Raw genomic sequence first — 16,986 nt, 5'->3', positions numbered from 1 at the left:
CAAAAATATCATAATTTGTGTTCCGAAGAAGTTCTTATGGGTGTGGAATGACATGAGGGAGAGTAATTAATGACAGAATTTTCATTTTTGGGTGAACTAACCCTTTAACTTTGTCTATATTATTGGGCACTTTTTCTTCAAGGACTAGAATAAGATTAATAATGGTTGACTACAAAAGTGGATTTCTACAATGCCAAGTACAAAGTGCAAATGAACTACGAGAGCCTTCTCTGTGAATACATGCCCTTGCATTGTCCTCCTGTGTCTGCAGACATTGACTCACTCTTGACCCCAAACACTTCCGCTGACCAGCAAGCTGTTCCACACACTCCTAATCAGTCACTTCAGGGAAAACAAAAGAGACTTGAAATGGAATTACACATTCTCCTCATGTGCCAACAACAACAATGTAAACAATTACTTGGCATGTGTACGAGTTAGCTTAGCATTTACAGACTAAAGTTTAATTACCATGAAGGTGGCTTTTCAAGTGGGAGATGGGGGGGGGGATTTTGAGTCCTTGGCCACAAATTCTGCTTATTTCACTTCATATCAAAATGTGAATGATTCTTAGGGAATAACTATTCCTCATTTTTAGGCTTATGAATTTGAACAAGCACTAATTGTAAGTATTAAACTTAAGAATGTAACTCTTCCCACACCATTTCATGCACTATATTAAAAAAAAAAAAAAACAATCAAACTGCAAATGTAAATCTAACGTCTGGCCTCCTTGATCACAATCATGCATTTTTCCAGTGAATGCATAGAAAATAGAAAATAGAAAAAAAAAAATACAATCTGGATCTGTACATCTAAATCTAAATGTAATTAAAATGATAAATTTAAAATCATATATTCTATGATATCTATGGGGCAGGTGAACTTTTTTTCTTTCTTTAGGCTTTTATAAAATTAGACACTGACACACACAGAAATGAGATTCACGATTTAACACCACTTTGAGGAAAGCAAACTCTGGTTTGAAGATCTTGATGAATAGCTACAGGATATAAAATCAAGCCAAATGGCGTCCCTGCATATGGCATGTAGGGGGAAAAAACAGCTCTATCTCGGCCAACAACAACATACAACCCAAAAGAAGGAAATTACAATATGGGACATTCATTATACAAAACAGGGTGCCTTTTGTGTCCCTCATATGAATAGCTGTGAAAAATTACTTTATAATTGAATAACCAATGCCAACTTTTACTATGTAGACATTACTATCTAAACACATTAACAAAAATTCAGTAACATTATTTTTAGGTTTTTTACCTTTTCTTTTTGCCTTTTACCTTTTTTGTCTTTTTCTCCAACTTTTCCTTATACATACATGTGCATACATGCACAATTTTGAAAATAAAATATGCAAGTAAAAGCAATCATTTTGTCATTAATCCATATTTATATTTTTGATTTTTGTTGATGAATGACGATGTATTATGAAAAATTCCAGGTTGTTACTAATGAGTATTTCCTCTTTTAAAAGCAATAAACACATCCATAAATAATAAAGAACTGTCATTATGACAGCATCTATTGAAGAAGTGAACTCGAGTCCAATTCTGTGTCCGTTAAAAAGGACAGCAAAGACATCTTTCCCATCGACAAATGCCTTGATCGCGGTCCTCTGTTCCTCTTTTAAAATTAATGCGCTGTCGATATCTTCTATAATGGACGCGATGGCGGAATCTACACATCTCAGTTCTTCAACAACAGCCATCATTGTTGTAAACTAATTGACCTTTCGCAAAGACTCGCTCCCCTTAGTTACTGTTGCTTTGTCCGACAAGCCGTGGCCGGTCACGCCACACAGAGTGGAAAATACATCGCAGAGCAAAGCGGAAACTGACAACACGTCGACAGACAAGACAGAGCAGGTTACTTATGATATTAAACAAAGTCCCAGCTTTCAAACTGTGTAGTTATTAAAAAAAAATCAAACAATAAAATCCGTTTTGTGGCTCTTTAATGTGTTGTGACCATGATCGTGACAGATTGCTGTAGCGCCTCAGCTCAAGAGGCTCGTTAACCGATCATCTCTTCCTACAAGTCCATTTATAGCATCAAATAAACATGAATGAACAGGAGAATGAATGTTGTTTCAAACTCGGAAAGATGTCAATATGCACAATTTTTCAAGTTTAACTCCACCGATGTTAATCTTCTAACTCCTGACTGCTTTGTCGGACAAAATAGCAGATGCGGCGTTCTGATTGGTTAGATCGCTTGTCAATCAAACTCCCCAAGCGCTCTCTGATGACGTGGCTGATTATGTTTCTGGTGATAATCTGTCAATCATCGCCCTGACAATGTGATTGGTTGAACAGTTTCTGTTCGGGCATAATTACTCCTCTACGGATCAAGTCCAGACCGAACACCCCGACCTCAAAATGTTGTGGGCGGGGCTAAGTTCGGCTGGCATCCAGGCCAATAAATGTGTGTAGTATTAATGAAATTTGGTTGCACTACATGTCAACCTTTTTACCATGATTTTGTACAGTAAAAAACTGATTTTTAAAATTGAAAGTCTATAGAAATACCAATATTGAATTCTCTAAGAAGCACAGTCATGAGTACAAGGCTTTGTAATGCCAAATTAAACTCTAAAACTGTCAACCCTGTTACTTTTCTGAAGTCTCAACCGATATCAAAATTTATTACACACATTTTTTCTCTAATTGAATGATTAAAGTCAACAATTTCTAATATTTAGTACTTTACAAATCACCTTATCAAACTGTCTCATGGGTGCCTTTTTCGTAGAATGAACAACTTGAAGGACATTTAAGCCTGTTGGAGATAAGAAAAGGAGTGAGAAAAAAAAGAGAGCGATCTCCCCTCCCCTCACCTCCACTTGTCCTGTCTCGACCTGACTTTGTCTCGCATGAAGAAAGATCGAGTTGCTTTTGGGTGTGTGCGTGTGAATCAGAGGATGAAACATTTGAGAGGAAGGGTATAAGAAGAGAAAGAGGGCTCTGACACAGTCTTTGACACAAACCTGCTTTGGAAATGCAATGAGATCACTTGCTGCCAGATGTTGGCAGGCAGAGAGCCAGAAGTTTTAACTTCATCCAGGTCTCTGTGAGCCTTCAACCCCTCACAACCCTGTTGACAACCAAAGACAGGAGCGAGCAAATAAACGGAGGGCTGATTCAGTGTTTGCTCTTCACTGATGCCATTTTCAATTCAGCTTTCGCAAACATTTTACTTTTGTTCTATTCCTCTACACAAGAGAACAGAGATAAAGAATGAGTGGTGTCCCACCAGATACTAACTCACAGACATGCCAGATGTATTGTTATAAACCTACTTAGGCAAGCCAGTTATATTTGAATAGAAATGTAATTTGCCTAAGCATTAGCAGTGTGAGTAGCATTGAGGAGCATATCTACTCTTTGCAGACTAGCGTTTTTACCGCTAGAAGCATAAGAGATAGACTTGGGGCTACACTTAACACCGCTATTTGATACATTATTTACGTCTACACAAGAGCAGAGAGCTGAGCGTATGCTCTCTGAGCGTGTCTCCGCAAAGGCAAGCATTACGTATAGGGTACAACAGGGATAAAGGCGCAGCGGGGCAAAAGGCACCTTTGATTTTATTTTCCTCTAAACCACTAGATGGCACGAAAAAACTTTGTCTGATCCTTGACGCGATCGCGTGCAGCAACGCAAAGTTGATTCTGAGGTAGTTTGATCTAATATTTGATGTTTTTTAAAATGTTGTTTTAAGTAGCAAATGAGAATCGATTAAATTAATGTTTGTATTTTCAGACAAAGGTCTTCTTAATGATTTTCAGTTTTGTTCAAGGTAATTCAAGCAATAGTTTTTCAATAACGGAATATGTAAAAGTATGGTATTTGGGGTAAAATGCGCCCCTGCTGTTGGGGCAAAAGGCACAATAATTAACACGATAATGAATAGCTGGATAACTTTTCCATTTGTTGATATGACATGGTTAGAGTGAGATGGCAAATATCATATATCAAACTGGGTATCCATCTTAGAGATAATACCCATATTTAATGAAACAACCATATTTAATGAAACAACCAAAAATATTATATTTATTATATCATAATAAAATATAATTAATTGTTACTACTGTAAATCTATATTAAATATTATGGGATCTCCTTCAATGTTTTCATAATTTTACTTTTTAATGTAATTTTGTTTCTGTAAAATATACTTTTATATTAACATAGGCCTATTTTAATGACAGTATATTTATTGAACAAAAAATGCTGGGGAACCTTTTATCCCATGTGTGGCCCCCCTCATCACCTCATACATTTATAAGATTTATAAACAAAATTAAGCACTTTTATGATTTATTTTCACACAAAATCTGTTGCTTTATCAATGTTCAATACAAACATATATATTTTTCCTGCAATCATACACTTTGAGAGTAGTGAAAAGCACATTTTTTCTTAAGGTGTGCCTTTAGCCCTGTTGTACCCTACTATTGCTCATTTTTGGTGGGAAATGGTTTGGGGTTCAGTATACCAAGTGTGGGCACTTTTACCATTGTTCTGTAAATTTTCATGGGTGAAATCCAGTCATTTTAATAGAAATCAGTGCAATCGGGGGAGTTTTCATGGAGATGAAAATTATCCCCAAGCAGATTTCTCTTGGGTTCGAATTGGTCACGTAAATTTGCTGTGTTGACCAACAGAAAGTTGCTTTGTTTGAAAGTGACTTCTGTTTGAGGGGTGATTAATGAATTGCTCTACTACTGAAAAGGGACAAAAGACCATTTTTGCCTGCATAATTTTGCTGAAATATCGCTAATGTGTCTGCACCTTTAGCTTAAAGGTGCCCTCAAATGAAAAATTGAATTTATCTTGGCATAGTCAAATAACAAGAGTTCAGTACATGGAAATGACATACAGTGAGTCTCAAACTCCATTGTTTCCTCCTTCTTATATAAATCTCATTTGTTTAAAAGACCTCTGAAGAACAGGCGAATCTCAACATAACACCGACTGTTACGTAACAGTCGGCGTGTATGCCCCAATATTTGCATATGCCAGCCCATGTTCCCAGCATTATGAAAGGCATTAGACAAGGGCAGCCAGTAACGTCTGGATCTGCACAGGTGAATCAACAGACTAGGTAAGCAAGCAAGAACAATAGCGAAAAATAGCAGATGGACCAATAATAACTGACATGATCCATGATATCATGATATTTTTAGTGATATTTGTAAATTGTCTTTCTAAATGTTTCGTTAGCATGTTGCTAATGTACTGTTAAATGTGGTTAAAGTTACCATCGTTTCTTACTGTATTCATGGAGACAAGAGCCGTCGCTATTTTCATTATTAAACACTTGCAGTCTGTATAATTCATAAACACAACTTCATTCTTTATAAATCTCTCCAACAGTATAGCATTAGCCGTTAGCCACGGAGCACAGCCTTAAATTCATTCAGAATCAAATGTAAACAATATAACAGTATTCAATACTCACATAATCCGACGCATGCATGAAGAACACTTTGTAAAGATCCATTTGAGGGTTATATAACAATGTGTTAACATGAATTTAGGGTGGGGGGGGAAACGCTTACTAGCCTGTACATTTATATCCAGTTTTACAACTCTGTCACCATGACAACAGAACCCTTAAACTCTAAAATGACTGTAAAACTGATGTAAAACTGAACTTTAAAACTTGAATAACATATGTTCTAACAGAATAATTAAAGTTCTTTAATTTTAAGCTTAATATTTCTGCTTTTAAATCCTCAAAAAAAAAAAAATTGGCCCCACTTTCTTAAGTGCTTGACCGTAATCTTGATTTCTGTTTTTTTAAAGAAAAAAAGTGGTAATCAACCTAATGTCACTAATGCTGTCAAATGAACTTAACTTGTATTAAACTTCCTTTAACTTCCATTAAATTTCAGTATACAGCAACTCTGTGTCGGAAATATGGAAAAAGAAAAAATGTTGGGTCAACTCCAACATTGTGTTGCTGAGTTTTCTTTTCAGACGCACAGGTTGTTAACAGACACAACAGCAGCCAGTGATACCAATACACACCATTTAATTTCAAAACTGTTAACATCTTAAACGTTTTTGTCCTTTTTAATTAAAAGCTACGAAGGCATCAGTGCATATCAGTGAACAGATGTTGGGAGAGTTTGGAGGGAGTGCTGAGTGCTGACTCTTTCTCTCTCTCTCACACACACACACACACACACACACAGTGCACTATCCCCTCTGCACACCCTCACAGGGTCATTAATGATATTCTTGCCACACCATTTAAACATGAGAGCAAACATTTACTGTGGTTAACAGCCCTCTTGCAACACCCCAGCTATTACCACAGCTGCTGCTGCTTTAAAGTATGTGTCATGGCACCTGGAAATAACCATAAAACGATGATTTACATATGTTTGTCTGTATGTACGAGTCAATATGCATGCGTGTGTAGGGCGTCCCACCTGGATGTGTCGATGGCAAAATGACATGCAGCTGTTGCTCCGATACTTGCGCCAGCACTGGATTAAAGCTCTTACAACAATTAACCTTTGTCACACCTGTACTTGTCACACCATTTAACAAATTACCTGTCGCAACCAAGCACATCTTTTTTTTCGTTTTCCTTTAACAAGTACACAGCGTTATTTTCTTTTTGAAATGCCTCTAAAGATCAAATAAATGTCAGGTCATGGCTAATATCATCAGTGATTGGATGATTGCTTTTAATGGAGCCAAAATGAGAGAAAACACGTTCGAACAACACTGCTAATTAATGAGCCATTTCCAACTATTTTAATCACGCAGTAAGCAGACAACTCCTGCTGGGCACCCATAGATTATTCAGTATTGATGTTAGCTTGAGTTTAATTGTAGTTTATTTGTATAAACCTGTGCATTACTTTTAGACAATATAAGGAGTTCTGGGTCTACAAACAATACTCTCAACAATCTATTTTACAATTTGAGAGTTTTTCACATCAGTGCCACATGGTGATGACTTTGAATTTGATTCAGAATTTGACATGTATACTACATCCAAATTTGCATACTATTTATTGTAAATATCATTAGAGATTAGGGCTGCATGATGTATCGCACAATATGAAAAATAACATTGAGAATGCTCTTAAATGCAATTCTTAGTGCGATTATGAAATCGTAAAGGCTGCAATTGTTTTTTTTTTTATGCGCAGCTTGTCAATGAACTATGGCTCCAAATGCTAATCCATCTGAAAACTGAGTTTGAGTCACATAATGTACATTTGAAAAAGCAACACGCGTCAAACATATTTTCTCAAACAGCTTTACTTTCAATCCCATATCATGCATTAATAACCCTACAACTTCAAAAGTATTGCTACACATTTGACTAATGATCCAAATCGTGATCCAAAAGGGACGCTATCTAAGTAGGAGTCTAAAGGAACGTAGAAGCGTAACTACAGCTTGATCCATCAGCTGCATTTAGCATGCCTTGGAGTGACAGGACGGTATATTTGATGTGTCAGTCATGGCTTCTACAGCACTGTATTAATGCATATCACACATCATATTCTGACAGTTTCAAATGAGGACTAAATGAGTATCGGCTGTCACTGCCATGAGTAGATATAAGCACTGTTAGGAAGGAAATTAATTGAAGGCTTAAAAAAAGTGAAACATATGCAAATGCATAGAAATATTCAGAGCATGCCTTGAAGAAAATCACCAGCAATTTTTGACACTAAAGAAATTAGTGGTTTTATGCATTTTACAAGTGTTCTTTCTTTATTCCGACATACTTATTGACAGACCTGGTATGTGTGTTTTTTTATCTAGGCACACATGCAATATCAATAGATTCAGTGCAACAATATTCTTCTCAATGAAGAGTGTAATCAATTTCTCTATCTGTCTCTTTCTCTCCATCTTTTGATTTGTCTGTTTCAAACAGCAAAGAGACATCTACAGCTCAGAAAATCTATATAGCCTGTTGCAATTCTGTCAAGACATTTCTGTCATAGTGCTTGACATGATTACATCACAATAGGCCGAATAAACACTTATAAGCATTTATAAACACTTATTATAAGCATTTCCGCCTTTTGTACGTTGAATAGGGAAGGTGTAGGACGTAAAGTAAGCTTTTTGAACTGCACAAGTTTTACACTTTATTCATACGTTGAATACTGAAGGCAGTCTGGTGGAAGCTAGATTTTTTTTTTTTTTTTTCACAAAACGCATTGCTTCGCTTCAGAAGGCCTTTATTAACCCCCTGGAGCCGTGTGGAGTATGTTTATGATGGATGGATGTGGATGGAAGCACGTTCTTCAGCTCATACTTGTGACCCCTGTTCACTGCCATTATAAAGCTCTGATGCGTCAGGATATTTATTCAAATATCTCTGATTGAGTTCATCAGAAAGAAGAAAGTCATATACACCTAGGATGGCTTGAGGGTGAGTAAAGCTTGGGCTAATTTTCATTTGAAAGTGAATTAATCATTCAAGACATAATCGAATGTGTTTATGTAAACCTTATGCGTATTTTAAGCGCAATGACTTTGAGTGTGCATGCGCTTCGTGTGTACATTCTCAGAAAAGCGCATGTCAGAACAGCATGCGATTAATATGTTTAAATACTAAAACTTTTGTGATTGTGAATAACTGCAATGTCATGTGAGCGTAACCCTAGCTATGCGATAACATAATGTAAATGTACGTCACGTAGTTCAATAATAGTATGATCAACGGATATAATGTGCACTGTAGCATGATACTACTATGTTTCTTCAAAAGCAGATCATGGAGATATTTTAATCATCCACGATCGAAAATCGTGATATCGCACACCCTTAGCTCACTGCTTTTAAATCCTACAAAAATTTGCCCCCTTTACTTCCATTGTAAGAGTCCTTTCCTTTTTTTAAGGAAAAAAGACAAGATGTAATAGATTTTTTTTTTTTTTTTTTAACCGACATTATATTAAAAAAAGCTGTCAACTGACCTTAACTTGAGCTGAACATGGAATAATCCTTTAATGCCTTTTATCCAAAACAATTTAAACTATGAAGATGATTTACAGTTAATGCAACACATTTGCCTGACTTTAACCCTTCATGAATGCATAACACTGAGAGTTCATTCACATATTAAATGAATTGCGAGTTGTCAGGATGTTTTTTGTCCTGCTGTGGCATTAGGCGAATACAGACGAAAGATGTGCCCCTCTGGGCATCATGCCAACCCCTCCTCCGGCCATGACCTAATTTCCTCTTTCAACCATCTAGTGCCTGGCATGATGGGTCCCTGCTCTGTCTTTTCCCTGTCTCATTCTGAAATGCTAATCTGATGTCAAAACTGAATTTTTTTCTAGAGCTGCATTTGAGTCATTGCAGGCTGTGTAAATATTTATAAATGATAAAAGCTCAGTCTGAAATCATTAATGTGCCACTCATCAATTTAGCTAAAGAAGAGAACACAATGGAGTTGAAAACGCAAAAAAGAAACACTCGATGCGCTCACATTAAGATCAGAAAAGCCATTTTGATTACCAGCTGAAAGAGAAAAGCCATTGTGAGGAACAAACGCTTTGTTTTGCGCAAAGCATGTACTGGAACATTAGTATTATTTACATTGACTTAACCATTTTCTTACAAGTAGATCAATGGAGTGGGGAACGCGCGCAGGGTGACTGCTGTTCTCAATCAAATGAGCTCGGAGCTTTACAACACAATGATCACATAAAGTGGTTTAAGGGCACCAGTGGTGCAGGCATTAAGTAATATTGAATTGGGGATGCAGAGGCGGGCAAGGGGGAGGAGGTTGAAACGATTACGTGGCAACTTTGTGCTCAGGGACCAAGGGGGAGGAGGTTTGTCGAGGCGGCCCAGGCCTGATGATTTAGTAATTTCTCAAAGTGGTGTAACACACTGCCTCTCAGGCCTGTCGTTCCAGCACTAAGCAGCATTAATAAACACCCAGCGCTGATGGCTCACTCCTATATGAGCGAGTCTGTCCACTGGAGTGGAACGAGTTTGATTTCAATGTGTCATTTGGGAATACCTGTACGAATTCTTCAAGCACCTCCTGGCAAATTGAGGACAAATTCCTGCTCAAATTGAAACCATCAAGGGATTGTTGTAAAAGAAGGACAAGAAATAGAAATAGTGAGGTAGAGGAAGAGAGAGAGGGACTGTTTAAATGAAATGGGATAAAGAGAGAATAGGTGTATTGGATAGAAGTAAGATGGCTCTGACGTTTGTAAATGTTGATTCATACACTCTAAAAAATGCTGGGTTAAAAATAACCCAAGTTGGGGTAAATATCAACAATCCCAGCGGCTGGGTTAAATGTTTGACCCAACTTGCAGGGTAGTTTTATTTAACTCAACTATCGCTTAAAATGTATTATATTGCTTACTTAAAATGAACCCAAAATAGGTTGTAAATTAACATTTATTAATAAGTTTAATAAATAACAATAAAATAATAAACATTTATTAAACTGCTTATTAATAAATGCTCACCTTTTAATTATTACTGTTGGCGAGATCTCGTGCCATTTTCTAGTTGAGGTGAAAAGCTGTCTCACGATACTGCCGTGGCGGAGTGTGATGGTGAAATTAGGATACCACTGCAACATTTACATTACGCCTCCACTGTCGTTTTGCTTATTATAGAAAAAAAAACATCTAATTCAGTTGGATAATAGTGACTTCAATCCCATCCAGCTCATCCAACACGAGCTGCAGAGTCGTACATAACGCAGCAGGAATCAGAGTTCACTGATCACATGACGATAGTAAGTGATGATGACTGACAAGACCATAGCAGAGGATTCATTGCACAACAGAGCCTAAATGTCTGACAAATGTCTTATCTTGTAGAATGTGCACTCAGTATCGCCGTTCCCTATTCACAGAGTACACACGATCACGAAATCGAAAGTAAAACATGAGCGCGCATTCAAACGCGATTTCAATACCCCACATTTTGAAAGCGGCTCCCTGATTCATGCAAATATCTCCCAATATGAAAGATATCTTAGGCTGGGCCGTAGTTGTAACCTTCGCTCTGTATCATAAAAAATTTGGTCTCTATTTGACCTTTGAATATTAAGAGAGTACTTTGATTATGGTTGCACCTTTTGTTTAAGAAAGACTAAGAAAAATTTTTAATAAATTTTTATATGATCTATGATCAATTTGTGGAAAAGAGTTCAGTTAGATGGTCAAAAGTTCTGTAAAAATATGAAATCATACAGGAGACACGCCAGTCAGTTGAGTTTGTAGCAAAACCTTTTACAGTGCTTGAGTATTCATACTCAAACTAGAACTGAAATGGCATTCATTACAAGATGATTAGTTAAAACATTTCATATGCACCTGCAGACTATTCTTCTAGTCATGAATTTCATCATTGAGGATTTCTTAAAAATGCTGTGTAAAAATCTTGTCTCGTTCTCATGAACTCAATCTCGTGTCCCGTTTCGTCTCGTGAGCTAACTGTCTCATCACATTCCTAGTAATTCTAAGTGTCTGATTTCCAACCTATTATGGGTTGGAAATCCATATAGTAATTTTTAAATCAAGAGTTGAGTTAAATAAAACTGCCCAGCAAGTTGGTCAAATTTAACCCAACTGGTGGTTCAAAACAAAAAAAACTGTTGCTACATTTTTAGGCCAAATTCACAACAGCAAGCAATCAGTGCAAAACTGACATAAACATCCCCCTACTGTTATAATTACATATGAAAAAAATACAATAAAGTATATTTTCTTTGGCATAGCAGATTGCGCTGATGCATTGAGCTCTGGTGCTCATGCGGAAAACAGTCATTTGCCCCAGTTCCCCCTCTTATCGTTTACAATCCTTTTTCTATATTCACTATCAAAAATAATGGCAAAAACACACTTAGAATAGGCCAACATACATTAGATGTGGCTAGCTGCACTGGCTCATTAAGTCCCATGATCATCTGAGCTGCATAAATGAGAATGGAGCTGAACATTGACATTCAGGATCTAGACTAGGGTCTCCCGGTCTGTGAGCTTCTAAATGAAGCAAGATGAGAGAGCATGCAGGGGACGGCTATAAGTCACAGATCCCAGAACAGTGAAGAGCGGTGAATGAGATGTCACCCCTGGAGAACTGCGCCCGCGGTTCACAGCGCTAGCGTGACAGTGTAAGCTGCTGACGGGCTCCTTTCACAGATTACTGTAGTGAACATCCAACACAATGCAACAGCATCTGTAGGGGATGTGATGGTAAAGCGTGCAAAGCTTTGTCATGTCACACTGTTGGGCTTTTAACAACAAGAGCGACGCTTAAAGTCAGGATGACACTCTACAGATGTCCTGTCAAGACTGACAAATAAAACAATGGCGAGGGCCAATGCTGCGTTCAAGTGCTCTCGAGAAGCACCTACGATATGACACATCAAAAATCAGAAACAAAATATGTAAGTAACAGTGAATGAAAGCAGAAAAAAAAAACTGTTGTAACCGTAAGTGAATACACCTGTACCACTTACACCCAATCTATGTTTTATTTATGCATCACACCAAATAAAAAAATAATGAAACTTGTTATTAGCTTTATATTAACTAATTACCAATTAATTACTATGTGACAAAATTAACATTTCATAAATAATAATATAAACACAAATATTAAATAATTAAAATAGCATTATTTAAATACAGCACGTTAATTTAAATGGACCATTTACTGCTTCCTGCCAAGAAGTTCTTAAACACGGAAAAAGCTATTTGTTAACATGACCCCAAGCAAAAAGTTGCTTTACATTCCAGCATCTTAAGTCTAGATGAGTCGACAATAGTTGACAAACGTCTGCAGATTTTGGGCAGTTGGAGTTGACGGATTTCCCAGAAAATGTAGTAGTGTATGATGGGCACAGACTCAGAGTGTTACCAGTCTTGCAATGCAATACAATACAAATACAACAATACAAAAGTAAATTAACAGAAGACGCGTAACAAATTAGCATCAATATTTGACTCATCAGCAGAGATAAAACAACTTACTGCGCCTGCTGTAATCTGTAGAATCCATACTGACCACGTCTACCCACCCAAGACTGCATCTAAACGCACTTGGCTCATTTTTTTCCTTTATGGCTTAACACACAGAGTCACTAAAACAGCTACTGTGCTCATCTCCTGCACATCCATGTTTGTTTCATCTGTTATCAGTCTCCTAGCAATGAGGCAAGTGTTTCTGTGTGAGTTTGTTGTGTTCTGAACAAAGTCTGCTAGTGTATAATCCTCGGTTATTTAGTGTATAATGCCCAGTTTTTCTCTGTAACCATGTATGAAGCATAGTGTTTTAAAGGTGCCCTAGAATCAAAAATTGAATTTACCTCAGCATAGTTAAATAACAAGAGTTAAGTACATGGAAAAGACATACATTGAGTTTCAAACTCCATTGCTTCCTCCTTCTTATGCAAATCTCATTTGTTTAAAAGACTTCCAAAAAACAGGCGGATCTCAACATAACACCGACTGTTACGTAACAGTCGGGATCATTAATATGTACGCCCCAATATTTGCATATGCCAGTCCATGTTCAAGACATTACACAAGGGCAGGCAGTATTAACGTCTGGAGCTGCACAGCTAAATAATCAGACAAGGTAAGCAAGATCCATGACATGATCCATGATTACATGATATTTTTAGTGATATTTGTGAATTATCTTTCTAAATGTTTTGTTAGCATGTTGCTAATGTACTGTTAAATGTGGTTAAAGTTACCATCGTTTCTTACTGTATTCATGGAGACAAGAGTCGTCGCTATTTTCATTATTAAACACTTACAGTCTGTATAATGCACAAACACAACTTCATTCTTTATAAATCTCTCCAACAGTGTGTAATGTTAGCCCATTAGCCACGTAGCACTATCAAACTCATTCAGAATCAAATGTAAACATCCAAATAATGGGGGGGGGTTAGGGAGCGTGTGATTTAAATGGGGCCGCAGCATGAATCGGTGCATAGTTAATGATGCCCCAAAATAGGCAGTTTAAAAAAATTAATTAAAAAAAATCTATGGGGTATTTTGAGCTGAAACTTCTCAGACACATTCAGGGGACACCTTAGACTTATATTACATCTTGTAAAAACTAGTTCTAGGGCACCTTTAAAATCTGTTCAGATGATAAAAGTCATGTAGTGTATTCCATGATTTTTACCTTTCAAAACACAGGTATAATTGTGAAATTCAGATTGAGTTTCCGACTGGTAAAACCTATGGGTAAAACTGATCTCACTAAGTCAACTTCACTTGATGGCTTTAAAATGCCTCAAACTCATATGTCAGTTTTACTAGTATTTAGAATAATAAAAAACATACATACAGTACCCATTTGATCAGTCTGCTTAGAATATGTGTAACAGACCAAAACAGCTTTAGTTTCAGTATGAAAGCTGTCAAAAGGAGTTAGAGATCTACATGCCTAAGCTGTAGCTGACTTGGCTTGTGCATTCAACTCTTATTTCAAACATCTGAAGTTTGAATTTCACTTCAAGCCATATCTACACATAATGACATATCATGTCGGTAATATACATCGAAATGAGACTATTGCAAAATCTGAGTGATTTCTAGAAGTACACTTTATTTTTTATTTATCACCTCAAATGAAACAAGGCTTTGCTCAAGTTGTGTTAAAGTCGTGCATTTTTATTTTAACTAATGAAACTTTTTAGCAGAATCATTTTTCTTATCAAAAGTCTGTGACTAAAATCTAAATATATGACTGAAATCTGTGACCTAAACATCTACAATACAATAGCTACATTATAATATCATGATTATTCTTCAACTTTACCAGAACACATGAACACATGAACACCTTGAGCTAACTATAACATCACTAAATATATGATGATTTATATATAAGATCAGCCATATTAGATTCTTAGTATTCAAGCATCAAGTTCGAATTAAAACGAATTCGTCACTATTCTCAAAACAGCATCTTAAAGCAGGGATATTTGTCTCAAATGACACACTATACTCTATGTACTCAACTTTCAAGGGTATGAACTTTATATGGTTGCTTTATTTTGTCATCCAGTGTCAGCCTGATAGTCCCTCGTCGTCTTCTACGCTAGGAAAGCTGCAATTGTTGAGTGCATAAAGAGTCTCACATTCCGCAGTTTGCTTTTTAGTTAAATATGTGCATCATCCAGGTATTTGAAGTGCACTTTTTGTTGGAATTTCCAGTGTGAACACTCTAAACACTCAATAATGGCATAGAATAGTGCACTAGTACACAAATTCGGATGCGCGTTACGTCTTTGGCAGGAAAACGACATATAAAGCCACATCTGCTCGAATCACAAACACACTCACAGAGAAACAACAGAAAATCCAATACTGTGCAAACAGACCCAGGCAATTAGAGTCCAGAAAGAAGCAGTCTACAGACAATAATAAACCAGTCATTATACCGCCACTGAGCTTTTCACAGCCAAACCAAACAAGCACTTCCAAAAACAGCAGTCAAAAACACATTCACACGAAGGCCACAGAACAAAACTACCCTTGTCTCTTACCTCAAGAGCTTCCAACGTCATAAATCCCGATATTGAGAATCCATCAATGATGTCCTCCTCAGCAGAGGTAGACTCCTTCCTCTTCCTCCTCGGTGGTCTCGGTCGTGAGGAGGAGGAGGGGTTGGTGCTGTCTTCCCTCTCAGAATCCGAGGAGAATCGAAGCACGGAGCCCCGGACATGGTTATTCCTGATCCCGTTAGACATGCGCTCCCGGTTTCGCACCGACCGAGACTTACGCTTTTTCCGGATCCCGCTGCACCGCGGGCCATCCATTTCACCAGATGACACACTCAACCGAACACTTCCTAGAAGGAGGTTCTCGGCTCAAGCTCAGATGTGGATGCAGAACTCGCACGATTCCCAACAAACACCTGTAAGTGAAAGCTTAATAACTCAACTCCAGTGAGAGATGTGCTATTATCCAAATTCCACAACCGGCTGATGTGACTTTGCTTGATTCCAGAAGGATAAATGCATATATCCACAAGCACAGAAATCCAAAATAGAATCCTGTTAAGGGTTGCCAAACTGGAAAGTATCCAAACTTCCAAATTCAGCCCACGTTTAAGGAAAACAAACTGGCAGATCACTTGAAGTGTCTTCCAACAGAGCTGTAACAGGTCTCCCACATGGCTGTCCTCACGGACCCAACACTCTGTTTAAGTGCAGTCTGACACCTTCCCATCCTATAAGTCAAAGAGATAGAGAGCAGATGTTTGAAATGTTCTCTATAAGAGCGTTCCCAGAATCCCCACCCTTAGCTATACATAGGAATACATCATGCAGGCATATGAATAAAGCAATTTTCACAAAACAATTGGACTCTCTGAAAGAGATCATCTTATGATGCTTTCCTTTTGATCTAATTCCACAATGACTACAGTCACTTTCACATTCCCATCTTCCTAGATCTTACAGTTTCTTGAAAGAAAACAAAATCTATTGTAGGAAATTATTCAGAATGTGTTCTTGCCGATTAAATACATCATATAATGAGCCATTTACAGAGCTGAGTCTAGATCTCCTGTATTACATATTCAAGAGCTTATATTTCTCCTCCTGCACAGTCATTATTCTGAGACTGCTACAGTCAGAGACAGGCGGAGTAAAATTATTCATTTTTCTTAACAGAGCTGTAGATCAAGAGAAAAAATGTCATTTTCTCACAGCAAATTTTAGTTCAACAGAGTACACTGACAGAACATTTATGGCTTACTTTCTAGTCATCTCCTCTATAGAGTTCTATCTATGTATGTACTTAAAACACCAACAGCCACAAACAATCATTCAGCACCTTACTGATAATCTCTACTAAGGGTTCCTCTGTTTATTTCTCAGTGTCACCAAACTATAGATAAAACACTAAAAACCTTCAGTACAACTAGCTACATCTGCCACATTCAGGGCTGTCAAAGACAA

General features: G+C 37.3%; 1 protein-coding gene across 6 annotated transcripts in view; it reads right to left on the bottom strand.

Annotated features, from left to right (window-relative positions):
• Window positions 1–15,873, bottom strand: part of auts2a (activator of transcription and developmental regulator AUTS2 a) — a 386,587-nt gene extending 370,714 nt beyond the window's left edge. For all 6 annotated transcript variants that reach the window (XM_067397877.1, XM_067397880.1, XM_067397882.1 and 3 more), the window contains exon 1: window positions 15,568–15,873. In XM_067397877.1, coding sequence (XP_067253978.1) covers window positions 15,568–15,840 — 273 coding nt within the window. In that variant the 5' untranslated portion in view covers window positions 15,841–15,873. The remainder of the gene's footprint in view (window positions 1–15,567) is intronic.
• Between the last annotated feature and the right edge of the window lie 1,113 nt (window positions 15,874–16,986).

Source organism: Chanodichthys erythropterus, chromosome 10 (assembly GCF_024489055.1).
Source record: "Chanodichthys erythropterus isolate Z2021 chromosome 10, ASM2448905v1, whole genome shotgun sequence".
Taxonomy (NCBI): domain Eukaryota; kingdom Metazoa; phylum Chordata; class Actinopteri; order Cypriniformes; family Xenocyprididae; genus Chanodichthys; species Chanodichthys erythropterus.
Note: the sequence above shows the minus strand (reverse complement) of the source record. Positions and strands in the feature narration are given on the sequence as shown.